This window comes from Sabethes cyaneus, chromosome 1, assembly GCF_943734655.1.
Source record: "Sabethes cyaneus chromosome 1, idSabCyanKW18_F2, whole genome shotgun sequence".
Classification (NCBI taxonomy): Eukaryota; Metazoa; Arthropoda; class Insecta; order Diptera; family Culicidae; genus Sabethes; species Sabethes cyaneus.
The window spans coordinates 87,277,160-87,296,485 of record NC_071353.1 but is presented as its reverse complement, the minus strand read 5'-3'; the positions used below and the strand labels follow the sequence as shown (position 1 = coordinate 87,296,485).

Below are 19,326 nucleotides of genomic sequence, written 5' to 3'. Positions count from 1 at the left end.
CTAAACTCAATTTCGAAACTGTTTGGGCTCGCCCTGTTTGAACCAGTATTTGCATTTTTCAAACCGTACATCTCTGATAACCAACATGGATTTATGCCCAAGCGCTCCACGACTACCAATCTCTTGACTCTTACATCCTACGTGATAAATAGTTTCGATGCTCGGTCGCAAACAGATGTCATTTACACTGATCTTTCCGCAGCTTTCGACAAATTGAACCACCAAATCGCTATTGCTAAACTGGATAAACTTGGCATAGGTGGTCCGTTGCTGCGTTGGTTCCGTTTATACTTATCCGATCGCCACTTAAAGGTGAACATTGAGGGCAGTCTCTCTGGATCGTTCACTGCTCATTCTGGAATACCACAAGGCAGCCATCTTGGTCCTTTAATATTCCTTATCTACTTCAATGACGTCAACTACCTGCTTAAAGGTCCGCGACTCTTGTTTGCTGACGACCTCAAGTTATACTCAAAAGTTGAAAATCTATCCGACGCCGCTGTCCTTCAGGAGGAACTATCGACCTTTGACAAATGGTGTGTCGACAACCGAATGCTGCTTAACCCCAACAAGTGTGAAGTCATCACATTTTCCAGAAAGCTGAGCCCGTTCGCTTTTGACTACAAGCTGTCAAATACGCCATTACGTCGTGAAAACTGCGTCAAGGATCTGGGGATACTGCTCGACTCTAAACTCACATTCAAACAGCACATCGCGTACATCGTGGACAAAGCCTGCAGAAACCTCGGCTTCATTATGCGCATCGGCAAGAACTTCAACGATGTTTACTGCTTCAAACCTCTTTATTGCGCATTAGTCCGCTTCAAGCTTGAATACTGTGCTCCTGTTTGGAGCCCATACTATCAAAATGGACTTAGCCGAATCGAGTCAGTGCAGCGGAGATTCATTCGTTTTGCTCTTCGGAAGCTTCCGTGGAATAACCCTTTCCAGCTGCCAAGCTACGAACAACGCTGTAGGCTCATCGACCTAGACCCCCTTCATGTTCGTCGCGATGTAAATAGAGCAACAATTGTCTCCGATTTATTGACCTCATGGGTGGATTGCCCGTATATATTGCAAAACCTTGATATTCACGTCCGGAGTCGTACATTGCGCAATAGCCACTTTTTACACGTGCCGAATCGACGGACTAACTACAGCAGCTTCAGCACGATTACCGGTCTCCAACGCCACTTTAACCGCTTTTACTCCAGCTTCGAATTTGACGTCAGCCGTAACGTGCTGAAAAATCGCTTTTTTCAATAGCGCGTAGTTTTTAGGTTAAATTATCATTTGGGCCACAAGGCCTGTTGATGTACAAATAAATAAACAAATAAACAAACAAATAGAACGCTCTCAACAGCTATGACTCGCATGTTTAATTCACCAACAAGTCAGAAAAAGACAACCGATTACCATACTTAGATATGATTGTAATAAGAACCGGGAAACAAAAAATTCTCACTGATTGGTATCAGAAATCTGTGGCATCGGGTAGAATTTTTATCTCACTCCACCCGCTGGCACAAAAATTAAACACGGCTACCGGCTTCAGTGGCAGAGTATTTCAGTCATCCACGAGCAAATCGATTGATGAGAAAAAGACAATCGTACGTAAGCTATTACTTACTAATAACTATCCGAGCTCACCGATCAACGGGCTGATCAATAGGTTTATTAACCAAAGCAGACAAAATTGTGAAGAAGTGAACTCGGAGTAAAAAGTATATCTATCGTTGCACCATGTTGATGCCCTCACCCCTGCATTGGCAAGAAGTATTAAACAAAACTTCAAAAATGTCACTCTGAGTTTCAAATGCGTCAAAAACAACAGATTACTATTCACGAAACTCAAAGATTTCTCACCGCATCTTGCAATGAGAAACGTAATTTACCGTGTTCCATGCGCCGATTGTGATAGTGCTTATGTTGCGCCCGTGCGCTGCACCAGTTATATGAGACTAACCTGGATATTTGAAAATTTTCTTGTAAAGCCAGTTACATAAATTACGAAAATTAAGATATAAAAAATAGCTTTTTAACAAATTTAATATAATGCCAATGGTGCTCATATACAACCATAATTTAATTTATATCTAAAATACTATGCACATGCGAGATTTACGGCTCGAAAACTACGTAACAACTTGAACTTATACCTGAAAATATAAATCAGAGATACTGAAACGAGCCAATACAGTCTCTAAGTTAATAAGCATTTCCTCTTACCAACACTAATATGCAGAGATATAGCGCCCTACACGCTTACTTTCCAGCATTTATTGGTTATGTACAAATACATTGCCAGGTATGCTCAATATGCCCCTTGCAGCTATGCCAATCAAAAATAATTGTAATAATGCGATAAAACAAAAGATTATCTCAATTATACAAAGTGATTGTTCATATATTGTAATAGTAACCATATATGGAGTGGAGAAGTCCATAGCACACAACAAATATTTATGGGTTGCAATTCTTATAATATTTTTACAATCCTGAGTTGGCTCGAGTTTTTCTCAATATCCCAGACAATCAACATCAACAAGTTCATTAAACAAATTAGCCAAATTGATGTGCTAATATGCCCAAATGAACGGTGGCCTGTTTTGCCCCGTATGCTCATTATGCCCCTATCACCCCTATGTAACTAAAAAAGTTACTCTGTTCAGTTTTCTCTATAAATTGTACTATAGAAATATTACTATTATAACATATTTGAGACGAACCAGCCTATGGCTGAAAGTCTCGTTAATAAAGAAAATTATTATTATTATTTATTATTATTATAACATATTCGCATAATAACTAATGTAAAAGGTCTACTATGACTATGATTTGACGACTAAATAAATAGATAAATATACCGTATGTTAGACCTTTGCAAGGGGCCGTGCAATAATTACGTAAGGGCTTTTTCCTCATTTTTGAACCCCCCCTCCCCCCTATATAAGATTTTGTAAGATTTTGGCCTATCCCCCCTCCCCCAATAAAAAAATCTTAGTAAGATTTTTTGAAACATCAAAACTCAAGTTTTATTTAAAAAGTTAGACATTGAAAGAATATTAAAACAATTAACAAAGTTTAAACAAGTTTATAAAAACCAAAGTCCAAAAAAATTAATAAAAAAACAATATCGATTATCTGTTGTAAATCCCTTTATGGCCAACTCACGAACAGAACGTATTTCAGCATTGAGGTTGTCAATAAATGTTGGTGTATGCTCAAAAACTCACTAGTGTTCACTTAATTCGCATTGATCCACTCTAAATCGTCTAAATACGTGTCCTCGTCAAATAGCGTACAAAGAACTTCTTTGCCTCTTCTAGATGCCACGCGACATGGTCTTATGTTGGAATTGGCACTCCGTTGCGTCTAATGTACAGATCTGTAATGATCACTCGCGGTTTCCTTGGAAGCAAAATACTGACCCCACACTGGTCACATGCGGCATTCAAGATCTTTAGGAACAGAAGAACAATACATCCCAAGAAACATTTTTGTTGTATAGTAGCTTAGCACTAGTTCCATTGGTACAGCTATACATTAGTTGAATAAGCTACTTTTAAACAAAAATGTTTCTCGTGATAGCATAAGGGATTTTGCGGCTGCCTGGCGGGATTGAGATAAGCAATTGCAACGAAATATGTTGGAATAATCCAGCTTTCCACGAGTGATAATGGCGGCTGATGGGTACAACTTTCTGAAGGGTGTAGTTAAGTTATGACATTCAATGCAGGAGCGGTTACTGCGGTTACTATGGAAGCCACTACGGTTGTTTGGTGATTGGTAAACATTGTTTAGTTTTCGCAGACCCGCCGAAGAGGAATTTAGTTGAAGAGAATCGAATTTTGTGCTTTCTTAGCTATTATTTTGTGAAACAGTCTTTGCATTGGGTCAATGTGACAATATTTCAGCAAAGAATAGTTACAAAGCTGCGCTTCCGTATAACTAAATTCCTTTTCGGCAGGTCTGCGAAAACTAAACAATGTTTACATTTTTCCACTCAACCAGCAAACAACCGTAGTGGTTTCCATAATAACCGCAGTGACCGCTCCTGCATTGAATGTCAAAACCGAGCTGTGCCCTTCAGAAAGTTGTACCCATCAGCCACCCTCATCGCTCGTGGAAAGCTGGATAGCATAAACCGATGACATCAGATGGCTCAAGAACAAGTAGCCCAACTGTTGTTTCCCTGAGTGGGCAAGGCTAAAATACTCAGCAGGTTGCTATGCCTTTCCTTGCAGTATGAAGGATTTCGACACTTCAAAACTTATCTATTTGAAATTTTTAGTAACAAGTAATATGGGTTGCTATTGAAAATGTGAATTTTTCATAATTTTTTCGTGTGTGAAAATCTTACGTAAGAAATGATTAAACCCCCCTCTCCCCCAAATAAGATTTTGTAAGATTTCGCGGAACACCCCCTCCCCCCATTATGCCTTACGTAATTAGTGCACGGCCCCCAACGTGGATTTTCTTTTTACCAAAATCAAATCAAAGCATTGCCAAATTTGCGATGCTGACCCATTTACCGGTTAGCGTTAGCTTTCGCTAAATTTCTGGTTAATTTAGAGGTTATCATGCTAAAGTTTTGAATTAGTGGATGGGCTTTTAATGAAGCTAAAACCTGTGGTCTTGACATCGATTTTAAGTAACAACAAGCAGTCATAACTCATATCACATCACATCGAAGCTCATTTTGCGAATAAATTTAATTATGTATTTACCCATATTTTAAAATTTTATTACTATTTTTCAGATCTTTTGCTGTTGGGATGTGTTCGAAAGTCGCGTCAATGATCGAATCTTTACAAACACCAGTTAGCATGAAGATATTACTGATTCCGGTACTTCGTCACATGTATCATGATGCCAATACAGCTGCGCTTGTTAGAACATTATGTAGAAATTTATTGCCAAAATATCCTTCAGAACAGTTTGTAATTGCTATTCTTCAATCATTGTCACATTTGTCATATGTTACATCTGTGGATATACCAGATCAGGTAGATTTATTACTGGTGTACCTGAACGATCCGAGAAGAAGAGTACAATTTGCAGTTTTAAATGCTTTAAACAAACTTGCCGAAAAAGGGGCATATCTTTGGTCGAACGAATCCATTAATAAGTTACTAAAACTAGCTCTAAAATGTAGTTTTCCTAATATGACATTAGACGTGATAATTACACTTACTGGTTGTCCCACAACCTGTTCAACTATGTTGAATGACGAGCAAGATCAAATAATTCAGATGTGTAAACGCTGTTTGACATTGGATCACAATATCATGGGAAAGGCGTTAACTATTTTGACGAGTTTGATTACGTATTGGTAAGTAAGAAGAAAAAACGAGTAGCAGTTTTTACAATAATATTTCTTTGTTGTAGTGACTCTGAAAACATTTCTTCGCCGAATTGCTTTCAAGAATACCTCACATTAAATCTGGAATACTTAATTAATTCGGCATTACACAAAGAAGCCTGCCTGAAAGACTTTCGAGTATATCTAAAATGCGGTATACATTTAGCTAAATTGGATGATGAGTTTTGTTTAATTTTTGCTGAAACGATTTCTGAATTATTGTTAGAGGATTGCGGTAAGTTCTGTTTTATATAGGATAAGGGTAAAATGGGTCACTTAAAGAAAGCATTCGATGTTTTTCTCTAAGTTTTCATTCTTTACTTTAACTTTATTTAGATAGTCAATAATGATCTCCTCCAAAAAATCATCAAGTCCGATTTTTCCGAATTTTTATGTTGTACACTAGCTGACCCGACAAACTTCGTATTGCCACAACTGTGTTGTATATAAATCGTGAATCTCGGATGACCTTTCCCACAATCTTGAGTTTTGCAAGTTTAGCATTTAAATAGCATTTAAATATTCGTCATCATTACGAACCATTTCGCCGAATACCATTTTGCGGAACACCAATTCTCGGTTGACCATAACGCGGAATATAGCGCTTCGCAGAATACCATTTCGCGAAAAACCTTACGCGGGATGTACCATTTCACTGAAAATATTTTCGTAGAAAGTACCATTTCGCAGGGGTGACCCAACCGAAGGATAGTAATAGAGGTCAGTAGATCTAGGAAAATAAATAAACCAAGATAGAGGACATCTCTACGGAGGGCTGCCCCCCGCAGTGGCCGGCGTTTCCGACGGCAGGTCGGCGGCAACACTCGCGGCCTGTGGTCGTCTCGCGCTGAATTATCTAATGTTGGTATTGATAGTTTTTGGTGGTCTTGTTATTGATTAATGTTTTAAGGAAGAGTCTAAAATTTCTCGAGTTCGATTAGTTCATAAGTTACGCAAAAATTTCGGTTTTATTTGTATGAGAGTCCTTATCCCCCTACCATAGGGGTGAGGGGTCTCAAACCATCATTAAAAAAAATTCCTGCCTCCAAATTTGGTTCCATTTGCTTGATTACTTCTCGAGTTATGAGGAAATTTGTCTTTCATTTGTATGGGAGCCCCCCCCCCCTCCTGAAGCGGGGAGAGGTTTCAATTCTCCATAGAAAACATTCTTGTCTCCAAAAACACCCACATGCCAAATATGGTTCCATATGATTAATTTTTTTTATAGTCGCTTTAACAGCTTGGGTCATTCGTGACTTCTGCGGGGTTGAGATTTGAACGCGGGTCCTCGGCGTAAGAAGCGTGAATGCTAACCACTATGCCAGGACTGACCCCCATTTTGATTAATTAATACTCGAGTTGTAATTTGTATTTCATTTGTATAGGAGCCCCCCCCCCCCCCTCCTAAAGTAGGGAGAGGTTTCAATTCACCATATCAAAAATTCCTGTCTCCAAAAACACCCACATGTCAAATTTGGTACCATTTGCTTGATTAGTTCTCGAGTTATGAGGAAATTTGTATTTCATTTGTATGGAAGCCCCCCCTCTTAAAAGGGAGAAGGGTCATTATTCTCCTCCTAAAGAGGGGAGGGGTTTCAATTCACCATAGAAAAAAATTGCCTACAAAAACACCCACATGCTAAATTTGGTTCCATTTACTTCATTAGTTCTCGAGTTATGAGGAAATTTGTATTTCATTTGCATGGGAACCCCCCCTCCTAAAAAGGTAAGAGGTTCTAATTCATCATAGAAAAAATTCATGCCTACGAAAACACCCACACGCTAAATTTTGTTCCATTAGCTTGATTAGTTCTCGAGTTATGAGAAAATTTGTATTTCATTTGTATAGGAGCCCCCCCCCCCTCCTAAACTGGGGAGGGGTCTCAAGTCACCATAGAAAAAATTCTTGTCTCCGAAAACAACCACATGTAAGATTTTGTTCCATTTGCTTGATTAGTTCTCGAGTTATGCAGAAATTTGTGTTTTATTTGTATGGGAGCTCCCCCTCTTAGCGGGGGGAGGGGTCTCTAACCATCATAAGAACATTCCCTGGCCCCAAAAACCCCTATACGCAAATTTTCACGCCGATCGGTTCAGTAGTTTTCCATTCTATAAGGAACATACGGGCAGACAGACAGAAATCCATTTTTATAGGTATAGATTGCTGTATCGAATATTATCTTGTTCTCACTAATACATTGAAGGTATGCTTATCAAACTAGGAACAGGCTTCTGCCGTGCCCTGCAAAAAATCTCAATTCTCGGCGTTTTATAGCCAAAGCGCAGAAGACGAAACGATTTGCTTTTTCTCAGTCGGATGTTACCTTCTCCGATGCGACGAGTTTTTTGTTGCTTTTGCTGTACTTTGTTGCTTTGCTTTGCCGCCGAGTGAGCATCAGTTTGGTTTCATCTTTCTTTTTCTGTCGGAGCGCTACCGAACGCATGCTCTCAAGTTCACTGAGCAAATCGTTCCAGTCCATATAATTGCATGTAGCATATTCTCTTTGGGACACGGAGCAATAATAGTCTCGTGTCTCCAGTGCGCGACGAAAGGATTAGCTCTGCTTGTCATTGTGCTCCTTCTGCGCAAGATGAGTGGTCGTAAGAGAAAACAATATTCAGGCATCGTTCGGAGGGAGAGGAAACGGTTGAACAGAAAATGAAAGCACTTGATCGTTGCGAGAAGCAAATTGCTCTGCCTCTGTATGTATAAGACGAGCAAAACGAAGCCTGACTAGGAAGAAGATAACTGCCGTGGGAAGCGTATTTGTCCCATGTTACAAAACACGAAGATGAGAAAATCGCACACAAAGTTGAAAAACGGATTTTTCTGAAGTTTTGGTTTTGATGCTAATAATACAAGCCCCAGTGGAATTATATTCCTTTTAAGGGGCTTGTTGGCTTGAATATATAGAGAACAAATTTAATTAGGGTTTATTTCTAATTCCCGTCGTAGTAAGGCACTCTAATTTTCATCATTTCTAAGGTGGATTTAATCAATAATCCAAGAGCTCTGCTGCTGATTTGACTCAAACGCACTTACCTTCCGATCCGTGCCCACTTTGAATTCACTAAAGAATTTGATTGAAATTACGCAACTGACTTTATATCTTAAATTCGTCGTACCGTTTTAAAATCCGTTCATCAAAATTTTTCATAGTCCGAACTAAAAATCACAATAATGTTTACGAAGCTAGCGCGCATGTATTTGTGTACGATTTGTTTGAATAGTGCGTAGTGTTTTACTGTCATCGGCACATGTCTGCTGTCTTTAGTACATGTTAGTATCACAGTGGGATGTGGCATGTGGGACGGGTGATCTAAGAAATAAATGTAGAAATTTTGACGTAGGACTACGTCTTTCAGGAAGGTAGCTGGTACAGGGGGTAATTCTAAAAAATCGAAAAATGCGAGCGTCACGAAAAATTAAAGATATTGAGCGCTAATAGCTTAGCGGTTTCCAGATCGATCCAGAAAGTTGTGAACCTTGCTACAAACAACTGGTTGTCTTAATCAGTTAATTTCATTGCAGACCTAATTTTATGAATGTTTCTTATAGCATTTTTTCTCAGCTTTCCAATGGTTTCTTAAAATGAAAATCGGTTGGGGGGCTCATGATGAAAACGGCCATTTTTTGATAAAATCCAATATGGCGACCAAATCCAAGATGGCGGCCAAAATTTTTTTTGCTCCATTTGAAAGCCCTGTTCTTTACAGAACCGAGCCATTTGTTAGTTGTTTCATGGCAAATTTATGAAATATCACATGATATAGATCTCAAGGTTTGCTCAAAAATCAACTTTTTTTAAACTGTTAGGCCCCTTGGCGAACGAGGGGTCCACTATTTCGAGGTATCAAAAGTGTAATTCTTATTTTTGAATCATTTTCAACCAATTAAGTGCAAAAGTTCCGATATTTGAAGACCTCGTGTCAGTACACACGTCACACGCAGCACTTTGCACGTCGTAAGGGCCTACATAGTGTCGTCGTCCTGAAAATAAAACTAAGTTAGATCAAAACTTCTCGGTCGGTGGTTTCTACAGTTGACGGAGGAAGAGGCACAATCTGTGTGTCTAAAAATAACCCAAAAACCAGATAGGTCTCTATATTAATAAGGGGGGTTGCGCGGTCTTCTGCGGTCTGTCCAGCGTCTCTATGGTTCAAAGGTACACGGGTACCAGCGAGCCATACGCCCTGGCAGGTGTTGTGGGTTCAAATCCGGTTATAATCTCTAATTATAGCTTGGTTCGACCCATGCACCTTCCAGCATTGGACAAAAGAAGGAAGTCACGACAACTTGTTAAGCGTAGCTACCTATTACCCCCCCCTTCCTTTCCACTCTTTCCCCTACTTCCCAAAAAAAAATTTCATTACTTTCATCTACCGTCCCTCCATTAATTGTAAAAACCACTGTTTCTAAGGCCAGGCGTTCTCAAGTTATTCAAATGTGAAAACTAAAAATTTTCTATTAAAGTCAACTTATGGAAAGTATCCGATAACCGTGTAATCGAGCTTCACGGATTTGAACCAAATTTTGTCGGATCAGGTCAGAAAGCAAAAATCTTAAATTTGGTGCCGATTGATGCTCTCACGATTAGTGGTAGTACCTCCTTTTTAAAAAGGAAAGACCCGCTTTGTCAAACCTTTTTATTATCATTCACTTATAGATAAACCCGATTTAATACACCTGTTGGTGGAAGGAATCTTTGTTATACCATCTCATTTGTCATTTGAGATAGAATTCGATACGTCTTCGGAACAGACTTTTTGATAAGACTATGGTTATCATCAATATAATATACTGAATAAATTTGTAGAATATTTGAATATAATCAAAAAATCGTGTGTAAAGTTTTGGGTAGAATTGATATCTAGGAGGGGACACTACACTGGAAAGTCGAGAAACTCCTTTGTTTTTAGGAGGCCTTCAGAAATGTTGAGCCCAAAGAATTTTTCGATGCGTGGTATCGTTGAAAATTTACAATAAAAACCCGAATTAATCCACCTAGCGGTGTGACCTAGCCTTTCTACTGCCGCAATAATTATTTTTTAATTTCCTAGGAACATCTATAATTAACTTGACTATATTTTTAAATATCCGTTCCTCAGAGATGGGCACCGCTAATCAGCTAACCGCTAACCTTTTAGCCAGCAAGTAGTGCGTTCGCTAGGTTTGAAATCTGTTAGCGCTTTCATTAGCTTTCGAGAAGTTAAAGTGCCACTAAATAAACTACTAGCCGCTAATTTTTGAAAATAATAACAAAAATAAGTGTGCGGTTTTTTACAAATTGATAAAATTGCTCGCTGCTGTTCGCGACGCGAGCAAATATAGTTCATTCATGGCTAGTTGAACTATTTCCAAAAATTATTTTCAAAAATTAGTGGCTGGTAGTTTATTTAGTAGTACTTATGTTTATCGGAAGGTAATAGAAGCGCTAACACATTTAAAACCTAGCGAACGTGCTACTCGCTAGCTAAAATGTTAGCGGTTAGCTGATTAGCGGTGCCCACCTGTGCCGTTCCTTATTATTTAAAATTCTTATATCTGAAAAAAAAAGGTAATATCTGAATCTGAAAAAATAACTGAGTAGAGCATTAGATATGAAAAACGAAAAAGTGAAATTGGACTTTTTCTTAGTTGGCGCTCTTTCAGTTAATTATTTTTGCATGAAAATCGATACTAAAAATAATCATTAGTTTGATCGTATCGTTTATATGATATTGCCCTTTAGATGTTTTAGGAAATGATGAGATCAAAGAAACAAAAGCAGCGCCATAAACATGCTTGAGGTTGGCGATATGATCGACATAATTTTCGGCGCTTGTTATTTTTCCTGATATGAGTGGACCCATATTAATTTATGTATTAAAACATGATACATGACATTTGATATTATCTTTTAAAGTGTCACTAGCGTAAACAAATTGTACAGAATTATTAGTATTTCTTCCTCTTTTTCATATAAAATTTCTAAGCTCTAGCATCTATTGATTGGAAAAGCATCTATTGATGCGCAAAATTTGTTTGAAATTGGCATAAATTTATTTGAGAAAATAAACTCATTAGTATTTTAAATACTATACACCACTATACCTATATGATTAAATCAAATACTTTTCTTCGCTTTTTGCTTTGCTCGTCCGATTGCGAGTAACAGCAAGTAAAGAAAATGACAATTGAAATGTTTCTCACTCTTCTTGTATTTCTATGCAAATTTTAAAATTGCAAATTACATATACATACATACACACATACACGCATGCATACATACATACACATACATAGCACATACATTGAATACACATACAGCACATACATCGACCCTTGATTAATTTCAGGGTGTCGATTTCCTGGAAAAACCTGGAAAATCAGGGAATATCAGGGAATTCATTTTTGGATCAGGGAAATCAGGGAATATCAGGGAATTTCGAAATTCAATCAGGGAAATTTTGTTTACCCGGCCAACTTTCGAATCAAATCAATTTTCGTGGAAAATATACGCAGATTGATCGGTTGAATTAAAACTTATTACATGTCTAGTGGCGATTCGATTATCTTTCAGTTTGCCGTAAATTTTTTATTTGTTTTGCGCCGTACAATTGTCAGACTTCACTCGCTGTAGTGCTCGAAATCGGCAATGGCAGGTCTCACGCACTTCACGGTGCAGACATCAAGAGCACAAAGCGGGATACATACTGTTATTTACACGCGATCTACAGCGTTTTCACCAATTGCAGAATTTTACACTCAGAAGTCCCAAGCATTGATCATCTTCCTTCAGTGTCCATGATTCATATCCGTTAACGGTTACCGGGAGCATTAACGTTCTGTAAAATTTGCGTTTATGCGAGTTGGCAACCTTCGGGACTGGTTCAGCTGGTTACGTAATACGCAGAAAGCTTACATGTTTCTCTGTTCTGACGTGATCCGCAGTGAGCATGCGACTCTTGGCCTAGTTCTTCTCATTTGTCATTTTCTGGCATTCGACATCAAACAAGCTGTTACACTCACCCTTATTCTGCGAGACGAGTGACGTAACTAATTTGGAGTCATCGCGAATGAGGTGACAATTGTCGCCTGGGTGACACGGTTTGTCACTTAGGTGACACGGGGTTGTTACCTAGGTGACACGGTTGTCACCTAGGTGACAGCACTCAATTCGACTCGCCGTGGCGAGTCACGGCGAGTGACAATTGTCGTATTGAGTCACGTGACTCGCGGAATAAGGGTGATTGTCTTCCCCACGTCGTGCCTATCACTTCCCTCGTAGTTGTTGGCGCTATGGCGGATCCTCCACAGCCTACTTACGTCTTATTCCCTTTCGTCCTGCTGTTCTGCGATTCGTTGATCAAGCTTTCTGGTGTACTCCACTGCAACGTCATATGCCGTAAACCGCTAGATGTTGAAATGCAACATCCTCTCAGTGCGAGCCTTCGCCGATTTCGATAACCTTGCGTGGATCTTACGTCGAGATAGTGGTCAAAGTCACTAAGAAAAGACTGTATATTGTGACTTCCAAAAAGTTTTGACCGTTAAACACGATCGATCTGGGAGCTAGAGTCTTGAATTTTCAAGTCGTGCGCACCCCATAAATCATTTCGAACCTGTCATAGAATTCGTCCCTAGCAAAGCAAAGCAAAGTCTTGAGCATTAACCGTCACTAGACATTATCCTTCTTTATCGACAGACTTCGCAGCCTACTGTTAGAGTACAGGAAAATTACGGGGTCAGTGCAACGATCCTACTGATTCCGTCTAACAAAAACCAGCTAGCCGAGATTCGAACACAACTGGCTTGTTAGAACAGCATCGTACCTCGAAGCTAACTGGGCGGTTCAATTCATCCCTAGTACCATCGAATTTATGATTTGTTGGTGACTATACGTTGATTAAGCTGTAGTTGAAGAATTTGCCTTAATTCTCAACACCCATATACGGTCATCGGACCGAACGGCCGGCCACCGAACTACCTTCGAGTCAATGTTGCTTTCAAGCCTCGATAGTTGCAATCCGAAATCATGACACACAGCTTTAGTCTTAACTGTCCACCATTGAGGGTTAAAATATTTGCCATTTGGACATTTTCCAATAATATATCTGGCTAAAGTTTTGCCGTACCTCGAAGCCAGCAAAACGCACATTTTTGTACCAAAGATCTTTGGGGAATCATCTCCTTAACCCCATGCTTTTTGCAGCAAAGATAACAAGCTGGAACTTCCAGGAAAGTTTTGTTTTAGTTTAACTGAAAACTCGCAGACATGTGTCCACCTTCCAGCGGTAAAGTTACTAGTTTGAGCTGACTGAAAATTAGCAAGATTTGTTATGTTTACACGGCTCTAATTTTTTTTGTATGTAACATCTAAGCTTTGTGCAAAAACAGGTCGATTAGATTATTTCTCAATCTTTGTTTCTTTGGATTCAAGTTGATACCTCAAACATAACTGTCCCTCGATACTCGATAGAAGAGGGCGTTTTCGAAACGTTGGTAAGAAATAGGTTAAGAATCTTTGATATGTGTTCGTAAAGCATGAAGAAATCTAGCTTTAGTTTTCAGCAGCTCGCATAAGCCATGCTAAAGGATTAAAAACTTAAGCCAGAAATCACCCAAATAAGCTTGATATTCGAGTTTTGAGGGTCAGGGAAAAATATTTGAAGCATCAGGGAAAATCAGGGAAAGTCAGGGAATTTTATTTTTGGATTTGAGTCGACACCCTGAATTTATTTCGATTTTATACATTTTAACGGTTTAATATACGGCGCTGAAGTGTTAAAGTTTGAATAACTTTTGAATCAATCGTCCGATTTTCAGTAACTTGGTTTCGTTTTATAGATCTCAACAGTAACTTTCAAATGATAATAAATTGTAGGATGTTTCCTATTGAATTAATGCTTATAAGCAACAAAAAGCAGTTTTAAATACATTTTTTTCACATTTCTTTATGTAACTTTCAAACCACAAGCCCATTCGTCATGAAATTTTGAAGTTAAGGTTTTAAAAGACTCCCTTTTCATATGCAATCAATTTTATTCAAATCGGTTAAGGGACCTATGAGATAATGAAGTCCCATATTTTTCATTATTTCATTATTTTTTGGCTGGTAAACGGCTGAATAATGCGTACCGTCGGTGCCTTGTGCACGTGTAGGCATAAAATAGACCCTACAGTGGTTCATAGCCTCTTATTCAGCAACTCCTATTCCTACCGCCTCGTGGTACCAGCCGGGATACGAGCAACTTTAGTGGAGATCGGGTAACCAACCCCGGTGGAAGCCAGGGTCGTATGCTGACAGGAAAGGAGGGCTCTTTCGAGCTTCGTTGGCCCTCCGGCGAAACAGGGGGTTGGTGTAGCAGGCTTTGCAAGCCGTCACCACGAAAAATATTAAAGCATGGAACGAAGAACAAATATATTCTTACTGGAACAATCGGAATAGACCCACGCGACGAAAAAGGACTATGGATTGGAAACTCGGGACGTGGAACTGCCGATCTCTCAACTTCCAAGGGAGCACTCGAGTGCTCTCCGACGTATTGAAGAGCCGCAAGTTCGACGTCGTAGCGCTGCAGGAGGTGTGCTGGAAGAGCTCAACGGTACGTACGTTCAGAGATGGACATACCATCTACCAGAGCTGCGGCAACACACACGAGCTGGGTACAGCTTTCATAGTGATGGGCGAGATGCGGAAACGGGTGATTGGGTGGTGGCCAATCAATCCTCGAATGTGCAGGTTGAGAATCAAGGGCCGATTCTTCAACATAAGCATCATCAACGTGCACAGCCCTCACCTCAGAAGTACCGATGACGACAAGGATGAATTCTACGCGCAGTTGGAGAGTGAATACGACCGCTGCCCAAAACATGATATCAAGATCGTCATCGGGGATTTCAATGCTCAGGTCGGCCAGGAGGAGGAATACAAACCGGTGATTGGAAGGTTCAGTGCACACCAGCGAACCAATGAAATGGGCCTAAGACTTATCGACTTTGCCGCCTCCAAGAATATGGCCGTACGTAGTACCTTTTTCCAGCACAGAATCCACCATAAGTACACCTGGAGGTCACCAAATCAGACAGAATCACAGATCGACCACGTTTTGATCGACAGTCGGCACTTCTCAGACATTATCGACGTCAGATCCTATCGAAGCGCTAACGTTGACTCGGACCACTACCTAGTGATGGTTAAGATGCGCCCAAGACTCTCCGTTGTGAACAACATTCGGTACCGACGCCAGCCACGGTTAGATCTCGCGCGGCTGAAGCAGCCAGACGTCGCCGCAAACTACGCGCATTCACTCGAAGCTGCACTGCCGGAAGAGGACGAGCTGGACGAAGCCCCTCTCGAGGACTGTTGGAACACTATCAAAACAGCCATCAGCAGTGTAGCGGAGAGCTCCATCGGGCATGTGGCCCGGAATCAGCGGAACGATTGGTTTGACGATGAATGTAGGAGGGTGATGGATGAGGAGAACGCTGCGCGGGCGGCCAAGATGCGCAGTGCCACACGTCAGAACGTGGAAAGACACAAACAGAAGAAGATGCAGCGAAACCAAATCTTTCGGGAAAAAAAAGCGCAACCTGGAAGAGCAGGAATATGCGGAGTTGGAGCGGCTGCATCGTTCTCAGGAAACGCGGAAGTTCTACCAGAAACTGAACGGATCCCGCAAAGGCTTTGTGCCGCGAGCCGAAATGTGTCGGGATAAGACTGGCAGTATTCTGACGGACGATCGTGAGGTGACGGATAGGTGGAAGCAGCACTTCGACGAACACCTGAATGGCGCCCAGGCGGAAAACCATGGCGGCGGGGAAAGCGATTTCGACGGTGCAGCAAACGGGGAAGAGGTGCCAGCCGCAACGATAGGCGAAGTTAAGGAGGCCATCATGCAGCTAAAGAACAACAAGTCAGCTGGAAAAGATGGCATCGGAGCGGAGCTTATTAAAATGGGACCAGAAAAGCTGGCCGTTTGTCTACACCGACTAATTGTTAGAATTTGGGATACGGAACAGCTACCGGAGGAGTGGAAAGATGGGGTTATCTGCCCGATCTACAAAAAGGGCGACAAGTTGGACTGTGAGAACTATCGAGCGATCACCGTTCTCAATGCCGCTTATAAAGTGCTGTCCCAAATCATTTTCCGCCGTCTATCACCAATTGCGAATAGATTTGTGGGAACTTATCAAGCCGGCTTCGTCGAAGGTCGGTCTACAACGGATCAAATATTTACACTGCGGCAAATCCTCCAAAAGGGCCGTGAATACAGAGTTCCCACGCATCATTTATTCGTTGACTTCAAAGCCGCATATGATACCATCGACCGGAAAGAGCTATGGAAAATCATGGACGAAAACAGCTTCCCCAGGAAGCTCATCAAACTGATTAAATCTACGATGGATGGTACGCAGTGCTGTGTTCGGATTTCGGGTGGATTGTCAAGTTCATTCGAATCACACAGAGGGCTTCGTCAAGGTGATGGTCTTTCATGCCTGCTGTTCAACATAGCGCTACAAGGTGTTATGAACCGAGCGGATATCAACACGCGGGGCACGATATTCAACAAATCTAGTCAATTCGTCTGCTTTGCCGATGACATGGATATTATCGGCAGAACATCTGTGGCGGTGGCTGAACAGTACACCAGACTAAAGCGCGAAGCAGAAAAGATTGGGTTAAAGGTAAATACGTCTAAAACAAAGTACATGCTGGCCAGCGGAACCGAGGCCGAACGACACCGCTTGGGCAGTAGTATATTGATCGACGGCGATGAGTTTGAGGTAGTCGATGAATTTGTCTACCTTGGCTCACTGGTAACGGCGGACAATGATACCAGCCGTGAGATTCGGAGGCGTATTATCAGCGGAAGTCGTGCTTACTATGGGCTCCACAAGCAATTGCGGTCGAGCAGACTAAGTCCCCGTACAAAGTGCACCCTGTACAAGACGCTTATTAGACCGGTTGTTCTCTACGGGCATGAAACATAGACAATGCTCGAGGAGGACCTGCGAGTGCTCGGAGTTTTCGAACGACGAGTGCTAAGAACGATCTTCGGTGGCGTACAGGAGAACGGAGTATGGAGGCGTAGGATGAACCATGAACTCGCACAGCTCTATGACGAACCCAGTATCCAGAAGGTGGCTAAAGCTGGACGGATACGATGGGCAGGGCATGTTGCAAGAATGCCGGACAACTACCCTGCAAAGATGGTGTTCGCCTCAAATCCGGTAGGATCAAGACGACCAGGAGCGCAGCGAGCAAGATGGTTAGACCAGGTGGAGCGAGATCTGACGGAGAGTACTCGGTGTCCGAGGAATTGGAGAGCGGTAGCCCTCAACCGAGTTACATGGAGAAATTTTGTTCAACAGGCTTTGTCTTAGGACGGCAAGCCACCTAACCAACCAACCATTTTTCATATTTTTATACATAACTTTTGAACTAAAAGTCCGATCGGTATGAAATTAAATAGCGAACAATGGGACACCTAGACCTTTCATTTGACACTAAGATCATTAAAATCGGTCCAGCCATCTCCGAAAAATGTTGGCTCAATCAAAAGCGTTCCACACACACACACACACACACATACACACACACAGAAAATGCTCAGTTTTCGAAGCTGAGTCGAATGGTATATGACATTCGTCCCACTAGGCTTTCTTTCGATTTTCGGTTTTTCGAGTGATTCCTATACCTTTATACTATATTTTCATATAGTAGAAAGGCAAAACTGTGGGATCGTCTGAAGGGGAAGTGCATAGCTGTGCAATACTTTAAACGCGCTTTCCTCGAAATCATGTGATGGATCAGCACTGTTATACGGTAGTTTATTTTGCTGCAGGAGTGCCAGCGGGCATAATAACTCAGTGAGTAGTAGCTCAGTTAGTGAGAGAGTAGTTTTGGGTCCATCATATCACGAGGATTTGGTTCATATTCAGTAAATGCTCGAACACATAATTCTTCAATATCGGAACACAACGAGTATTCGGATTCGGTATAGCTGCGACATCAATCACAATCGGTCACAACATCTGGTGCCGTGACCAGGATTGTGATAGCAGCGATTAGACGATCAAAAGGGCCATCGCAGCTGTTCCCTACGCCGAAATTTTGTCAATTACCTGGTAGTCTGTTCTCTGTGTAGGCACTGCAAGAATGTGTTCCAAACTGTTGTCTGGCATTTGTGCATGTGACGTGACACAGAATTCTCAAAGCGAGGAAAATCAGCAACTCTCTTATCCGAAAATAGTTTTAAACGTTGCATTTGCTGCTTTGCATCAGTTAGTTGCTGGCAATTCTTTACACAGTTTCCATAGTCAAGCATTAAATTTAGATTATTTTCTTTCGAAAATGATGGACAAGACAAGGCAAGAGGGATCCGTAGTGATGCTAATGTTTATTTGACTGTCAACTCAGTATAAGGCAGTAAGGTACAAAACATTTTGCAAACAATTTTAACTTATTTAGTATTTAGTAGTATATATCATGATAATGAATAAAACGCTGTAAACAATTATCGACTTGCAAAAATTTAGATTTTCCAACCTGCAGCACAATCAAACTATTTTAACATAACAATTTTTCGATATCATCAAATCAAATAGACTTACGTAGTCCTGCGTCACCTATATGCGGTCATGTCTTGTACTCAACCTCTCTGATTTTTTCCTCCTCTCAAATCCTTGAAATTATCCAGGGACGTGAAGTTAGCGATTCTCGTGATCGTCTGCACTCAAAAAAATCGACACATCGTATCCACGTGAAAAATTATGTAAACTTCTGTACAGCAACTTACATGAACTTCATGTACTAGTTAATGGGAACGTTGATAAAATCTACCGGGATCGCACGTAAACTGTGAGTGCGAGTTACCAATAATTCACGTAAATGTAACATGAAAAATGTGATGGATGAGAATTACTTATGTTTTCACGTAAACTTAACGTGCCGATTTTTTTGAGTGTACCAGCA

General features: G+C 40.8%; 1 protein-coding gene across 3 annotated transcripts in view; it reads left to right on the top strand.

The window, feature by feature from the left end:
- LOC128745182 (integrator complex subunit 7) overlaps nucleotides 1–19,326 on the top strand; it is a 528,653-nt gene that overhangs the window by 141,883 nt on the left and 367,444 nt on the right. For all 3 annotated transcript variants that reach the window (XM_053842197.1, XM_053842199.1, XM_053842198.1), the window contains exons 5-6: nucleotides 4,763–5,335; nucleotides 5,392–5,600. In XM_053842197.1, the coding sequence (XP_053698172.1) occupies nucleotides 4,763–5,335; nucleotides 5,392–5,600 (782 nt within the window). The remainder of the gene's footprint in view (nucleotides 1–4,762; nucleotides 5,336–5,391; nucleotides 5,601–19,326) is intronic.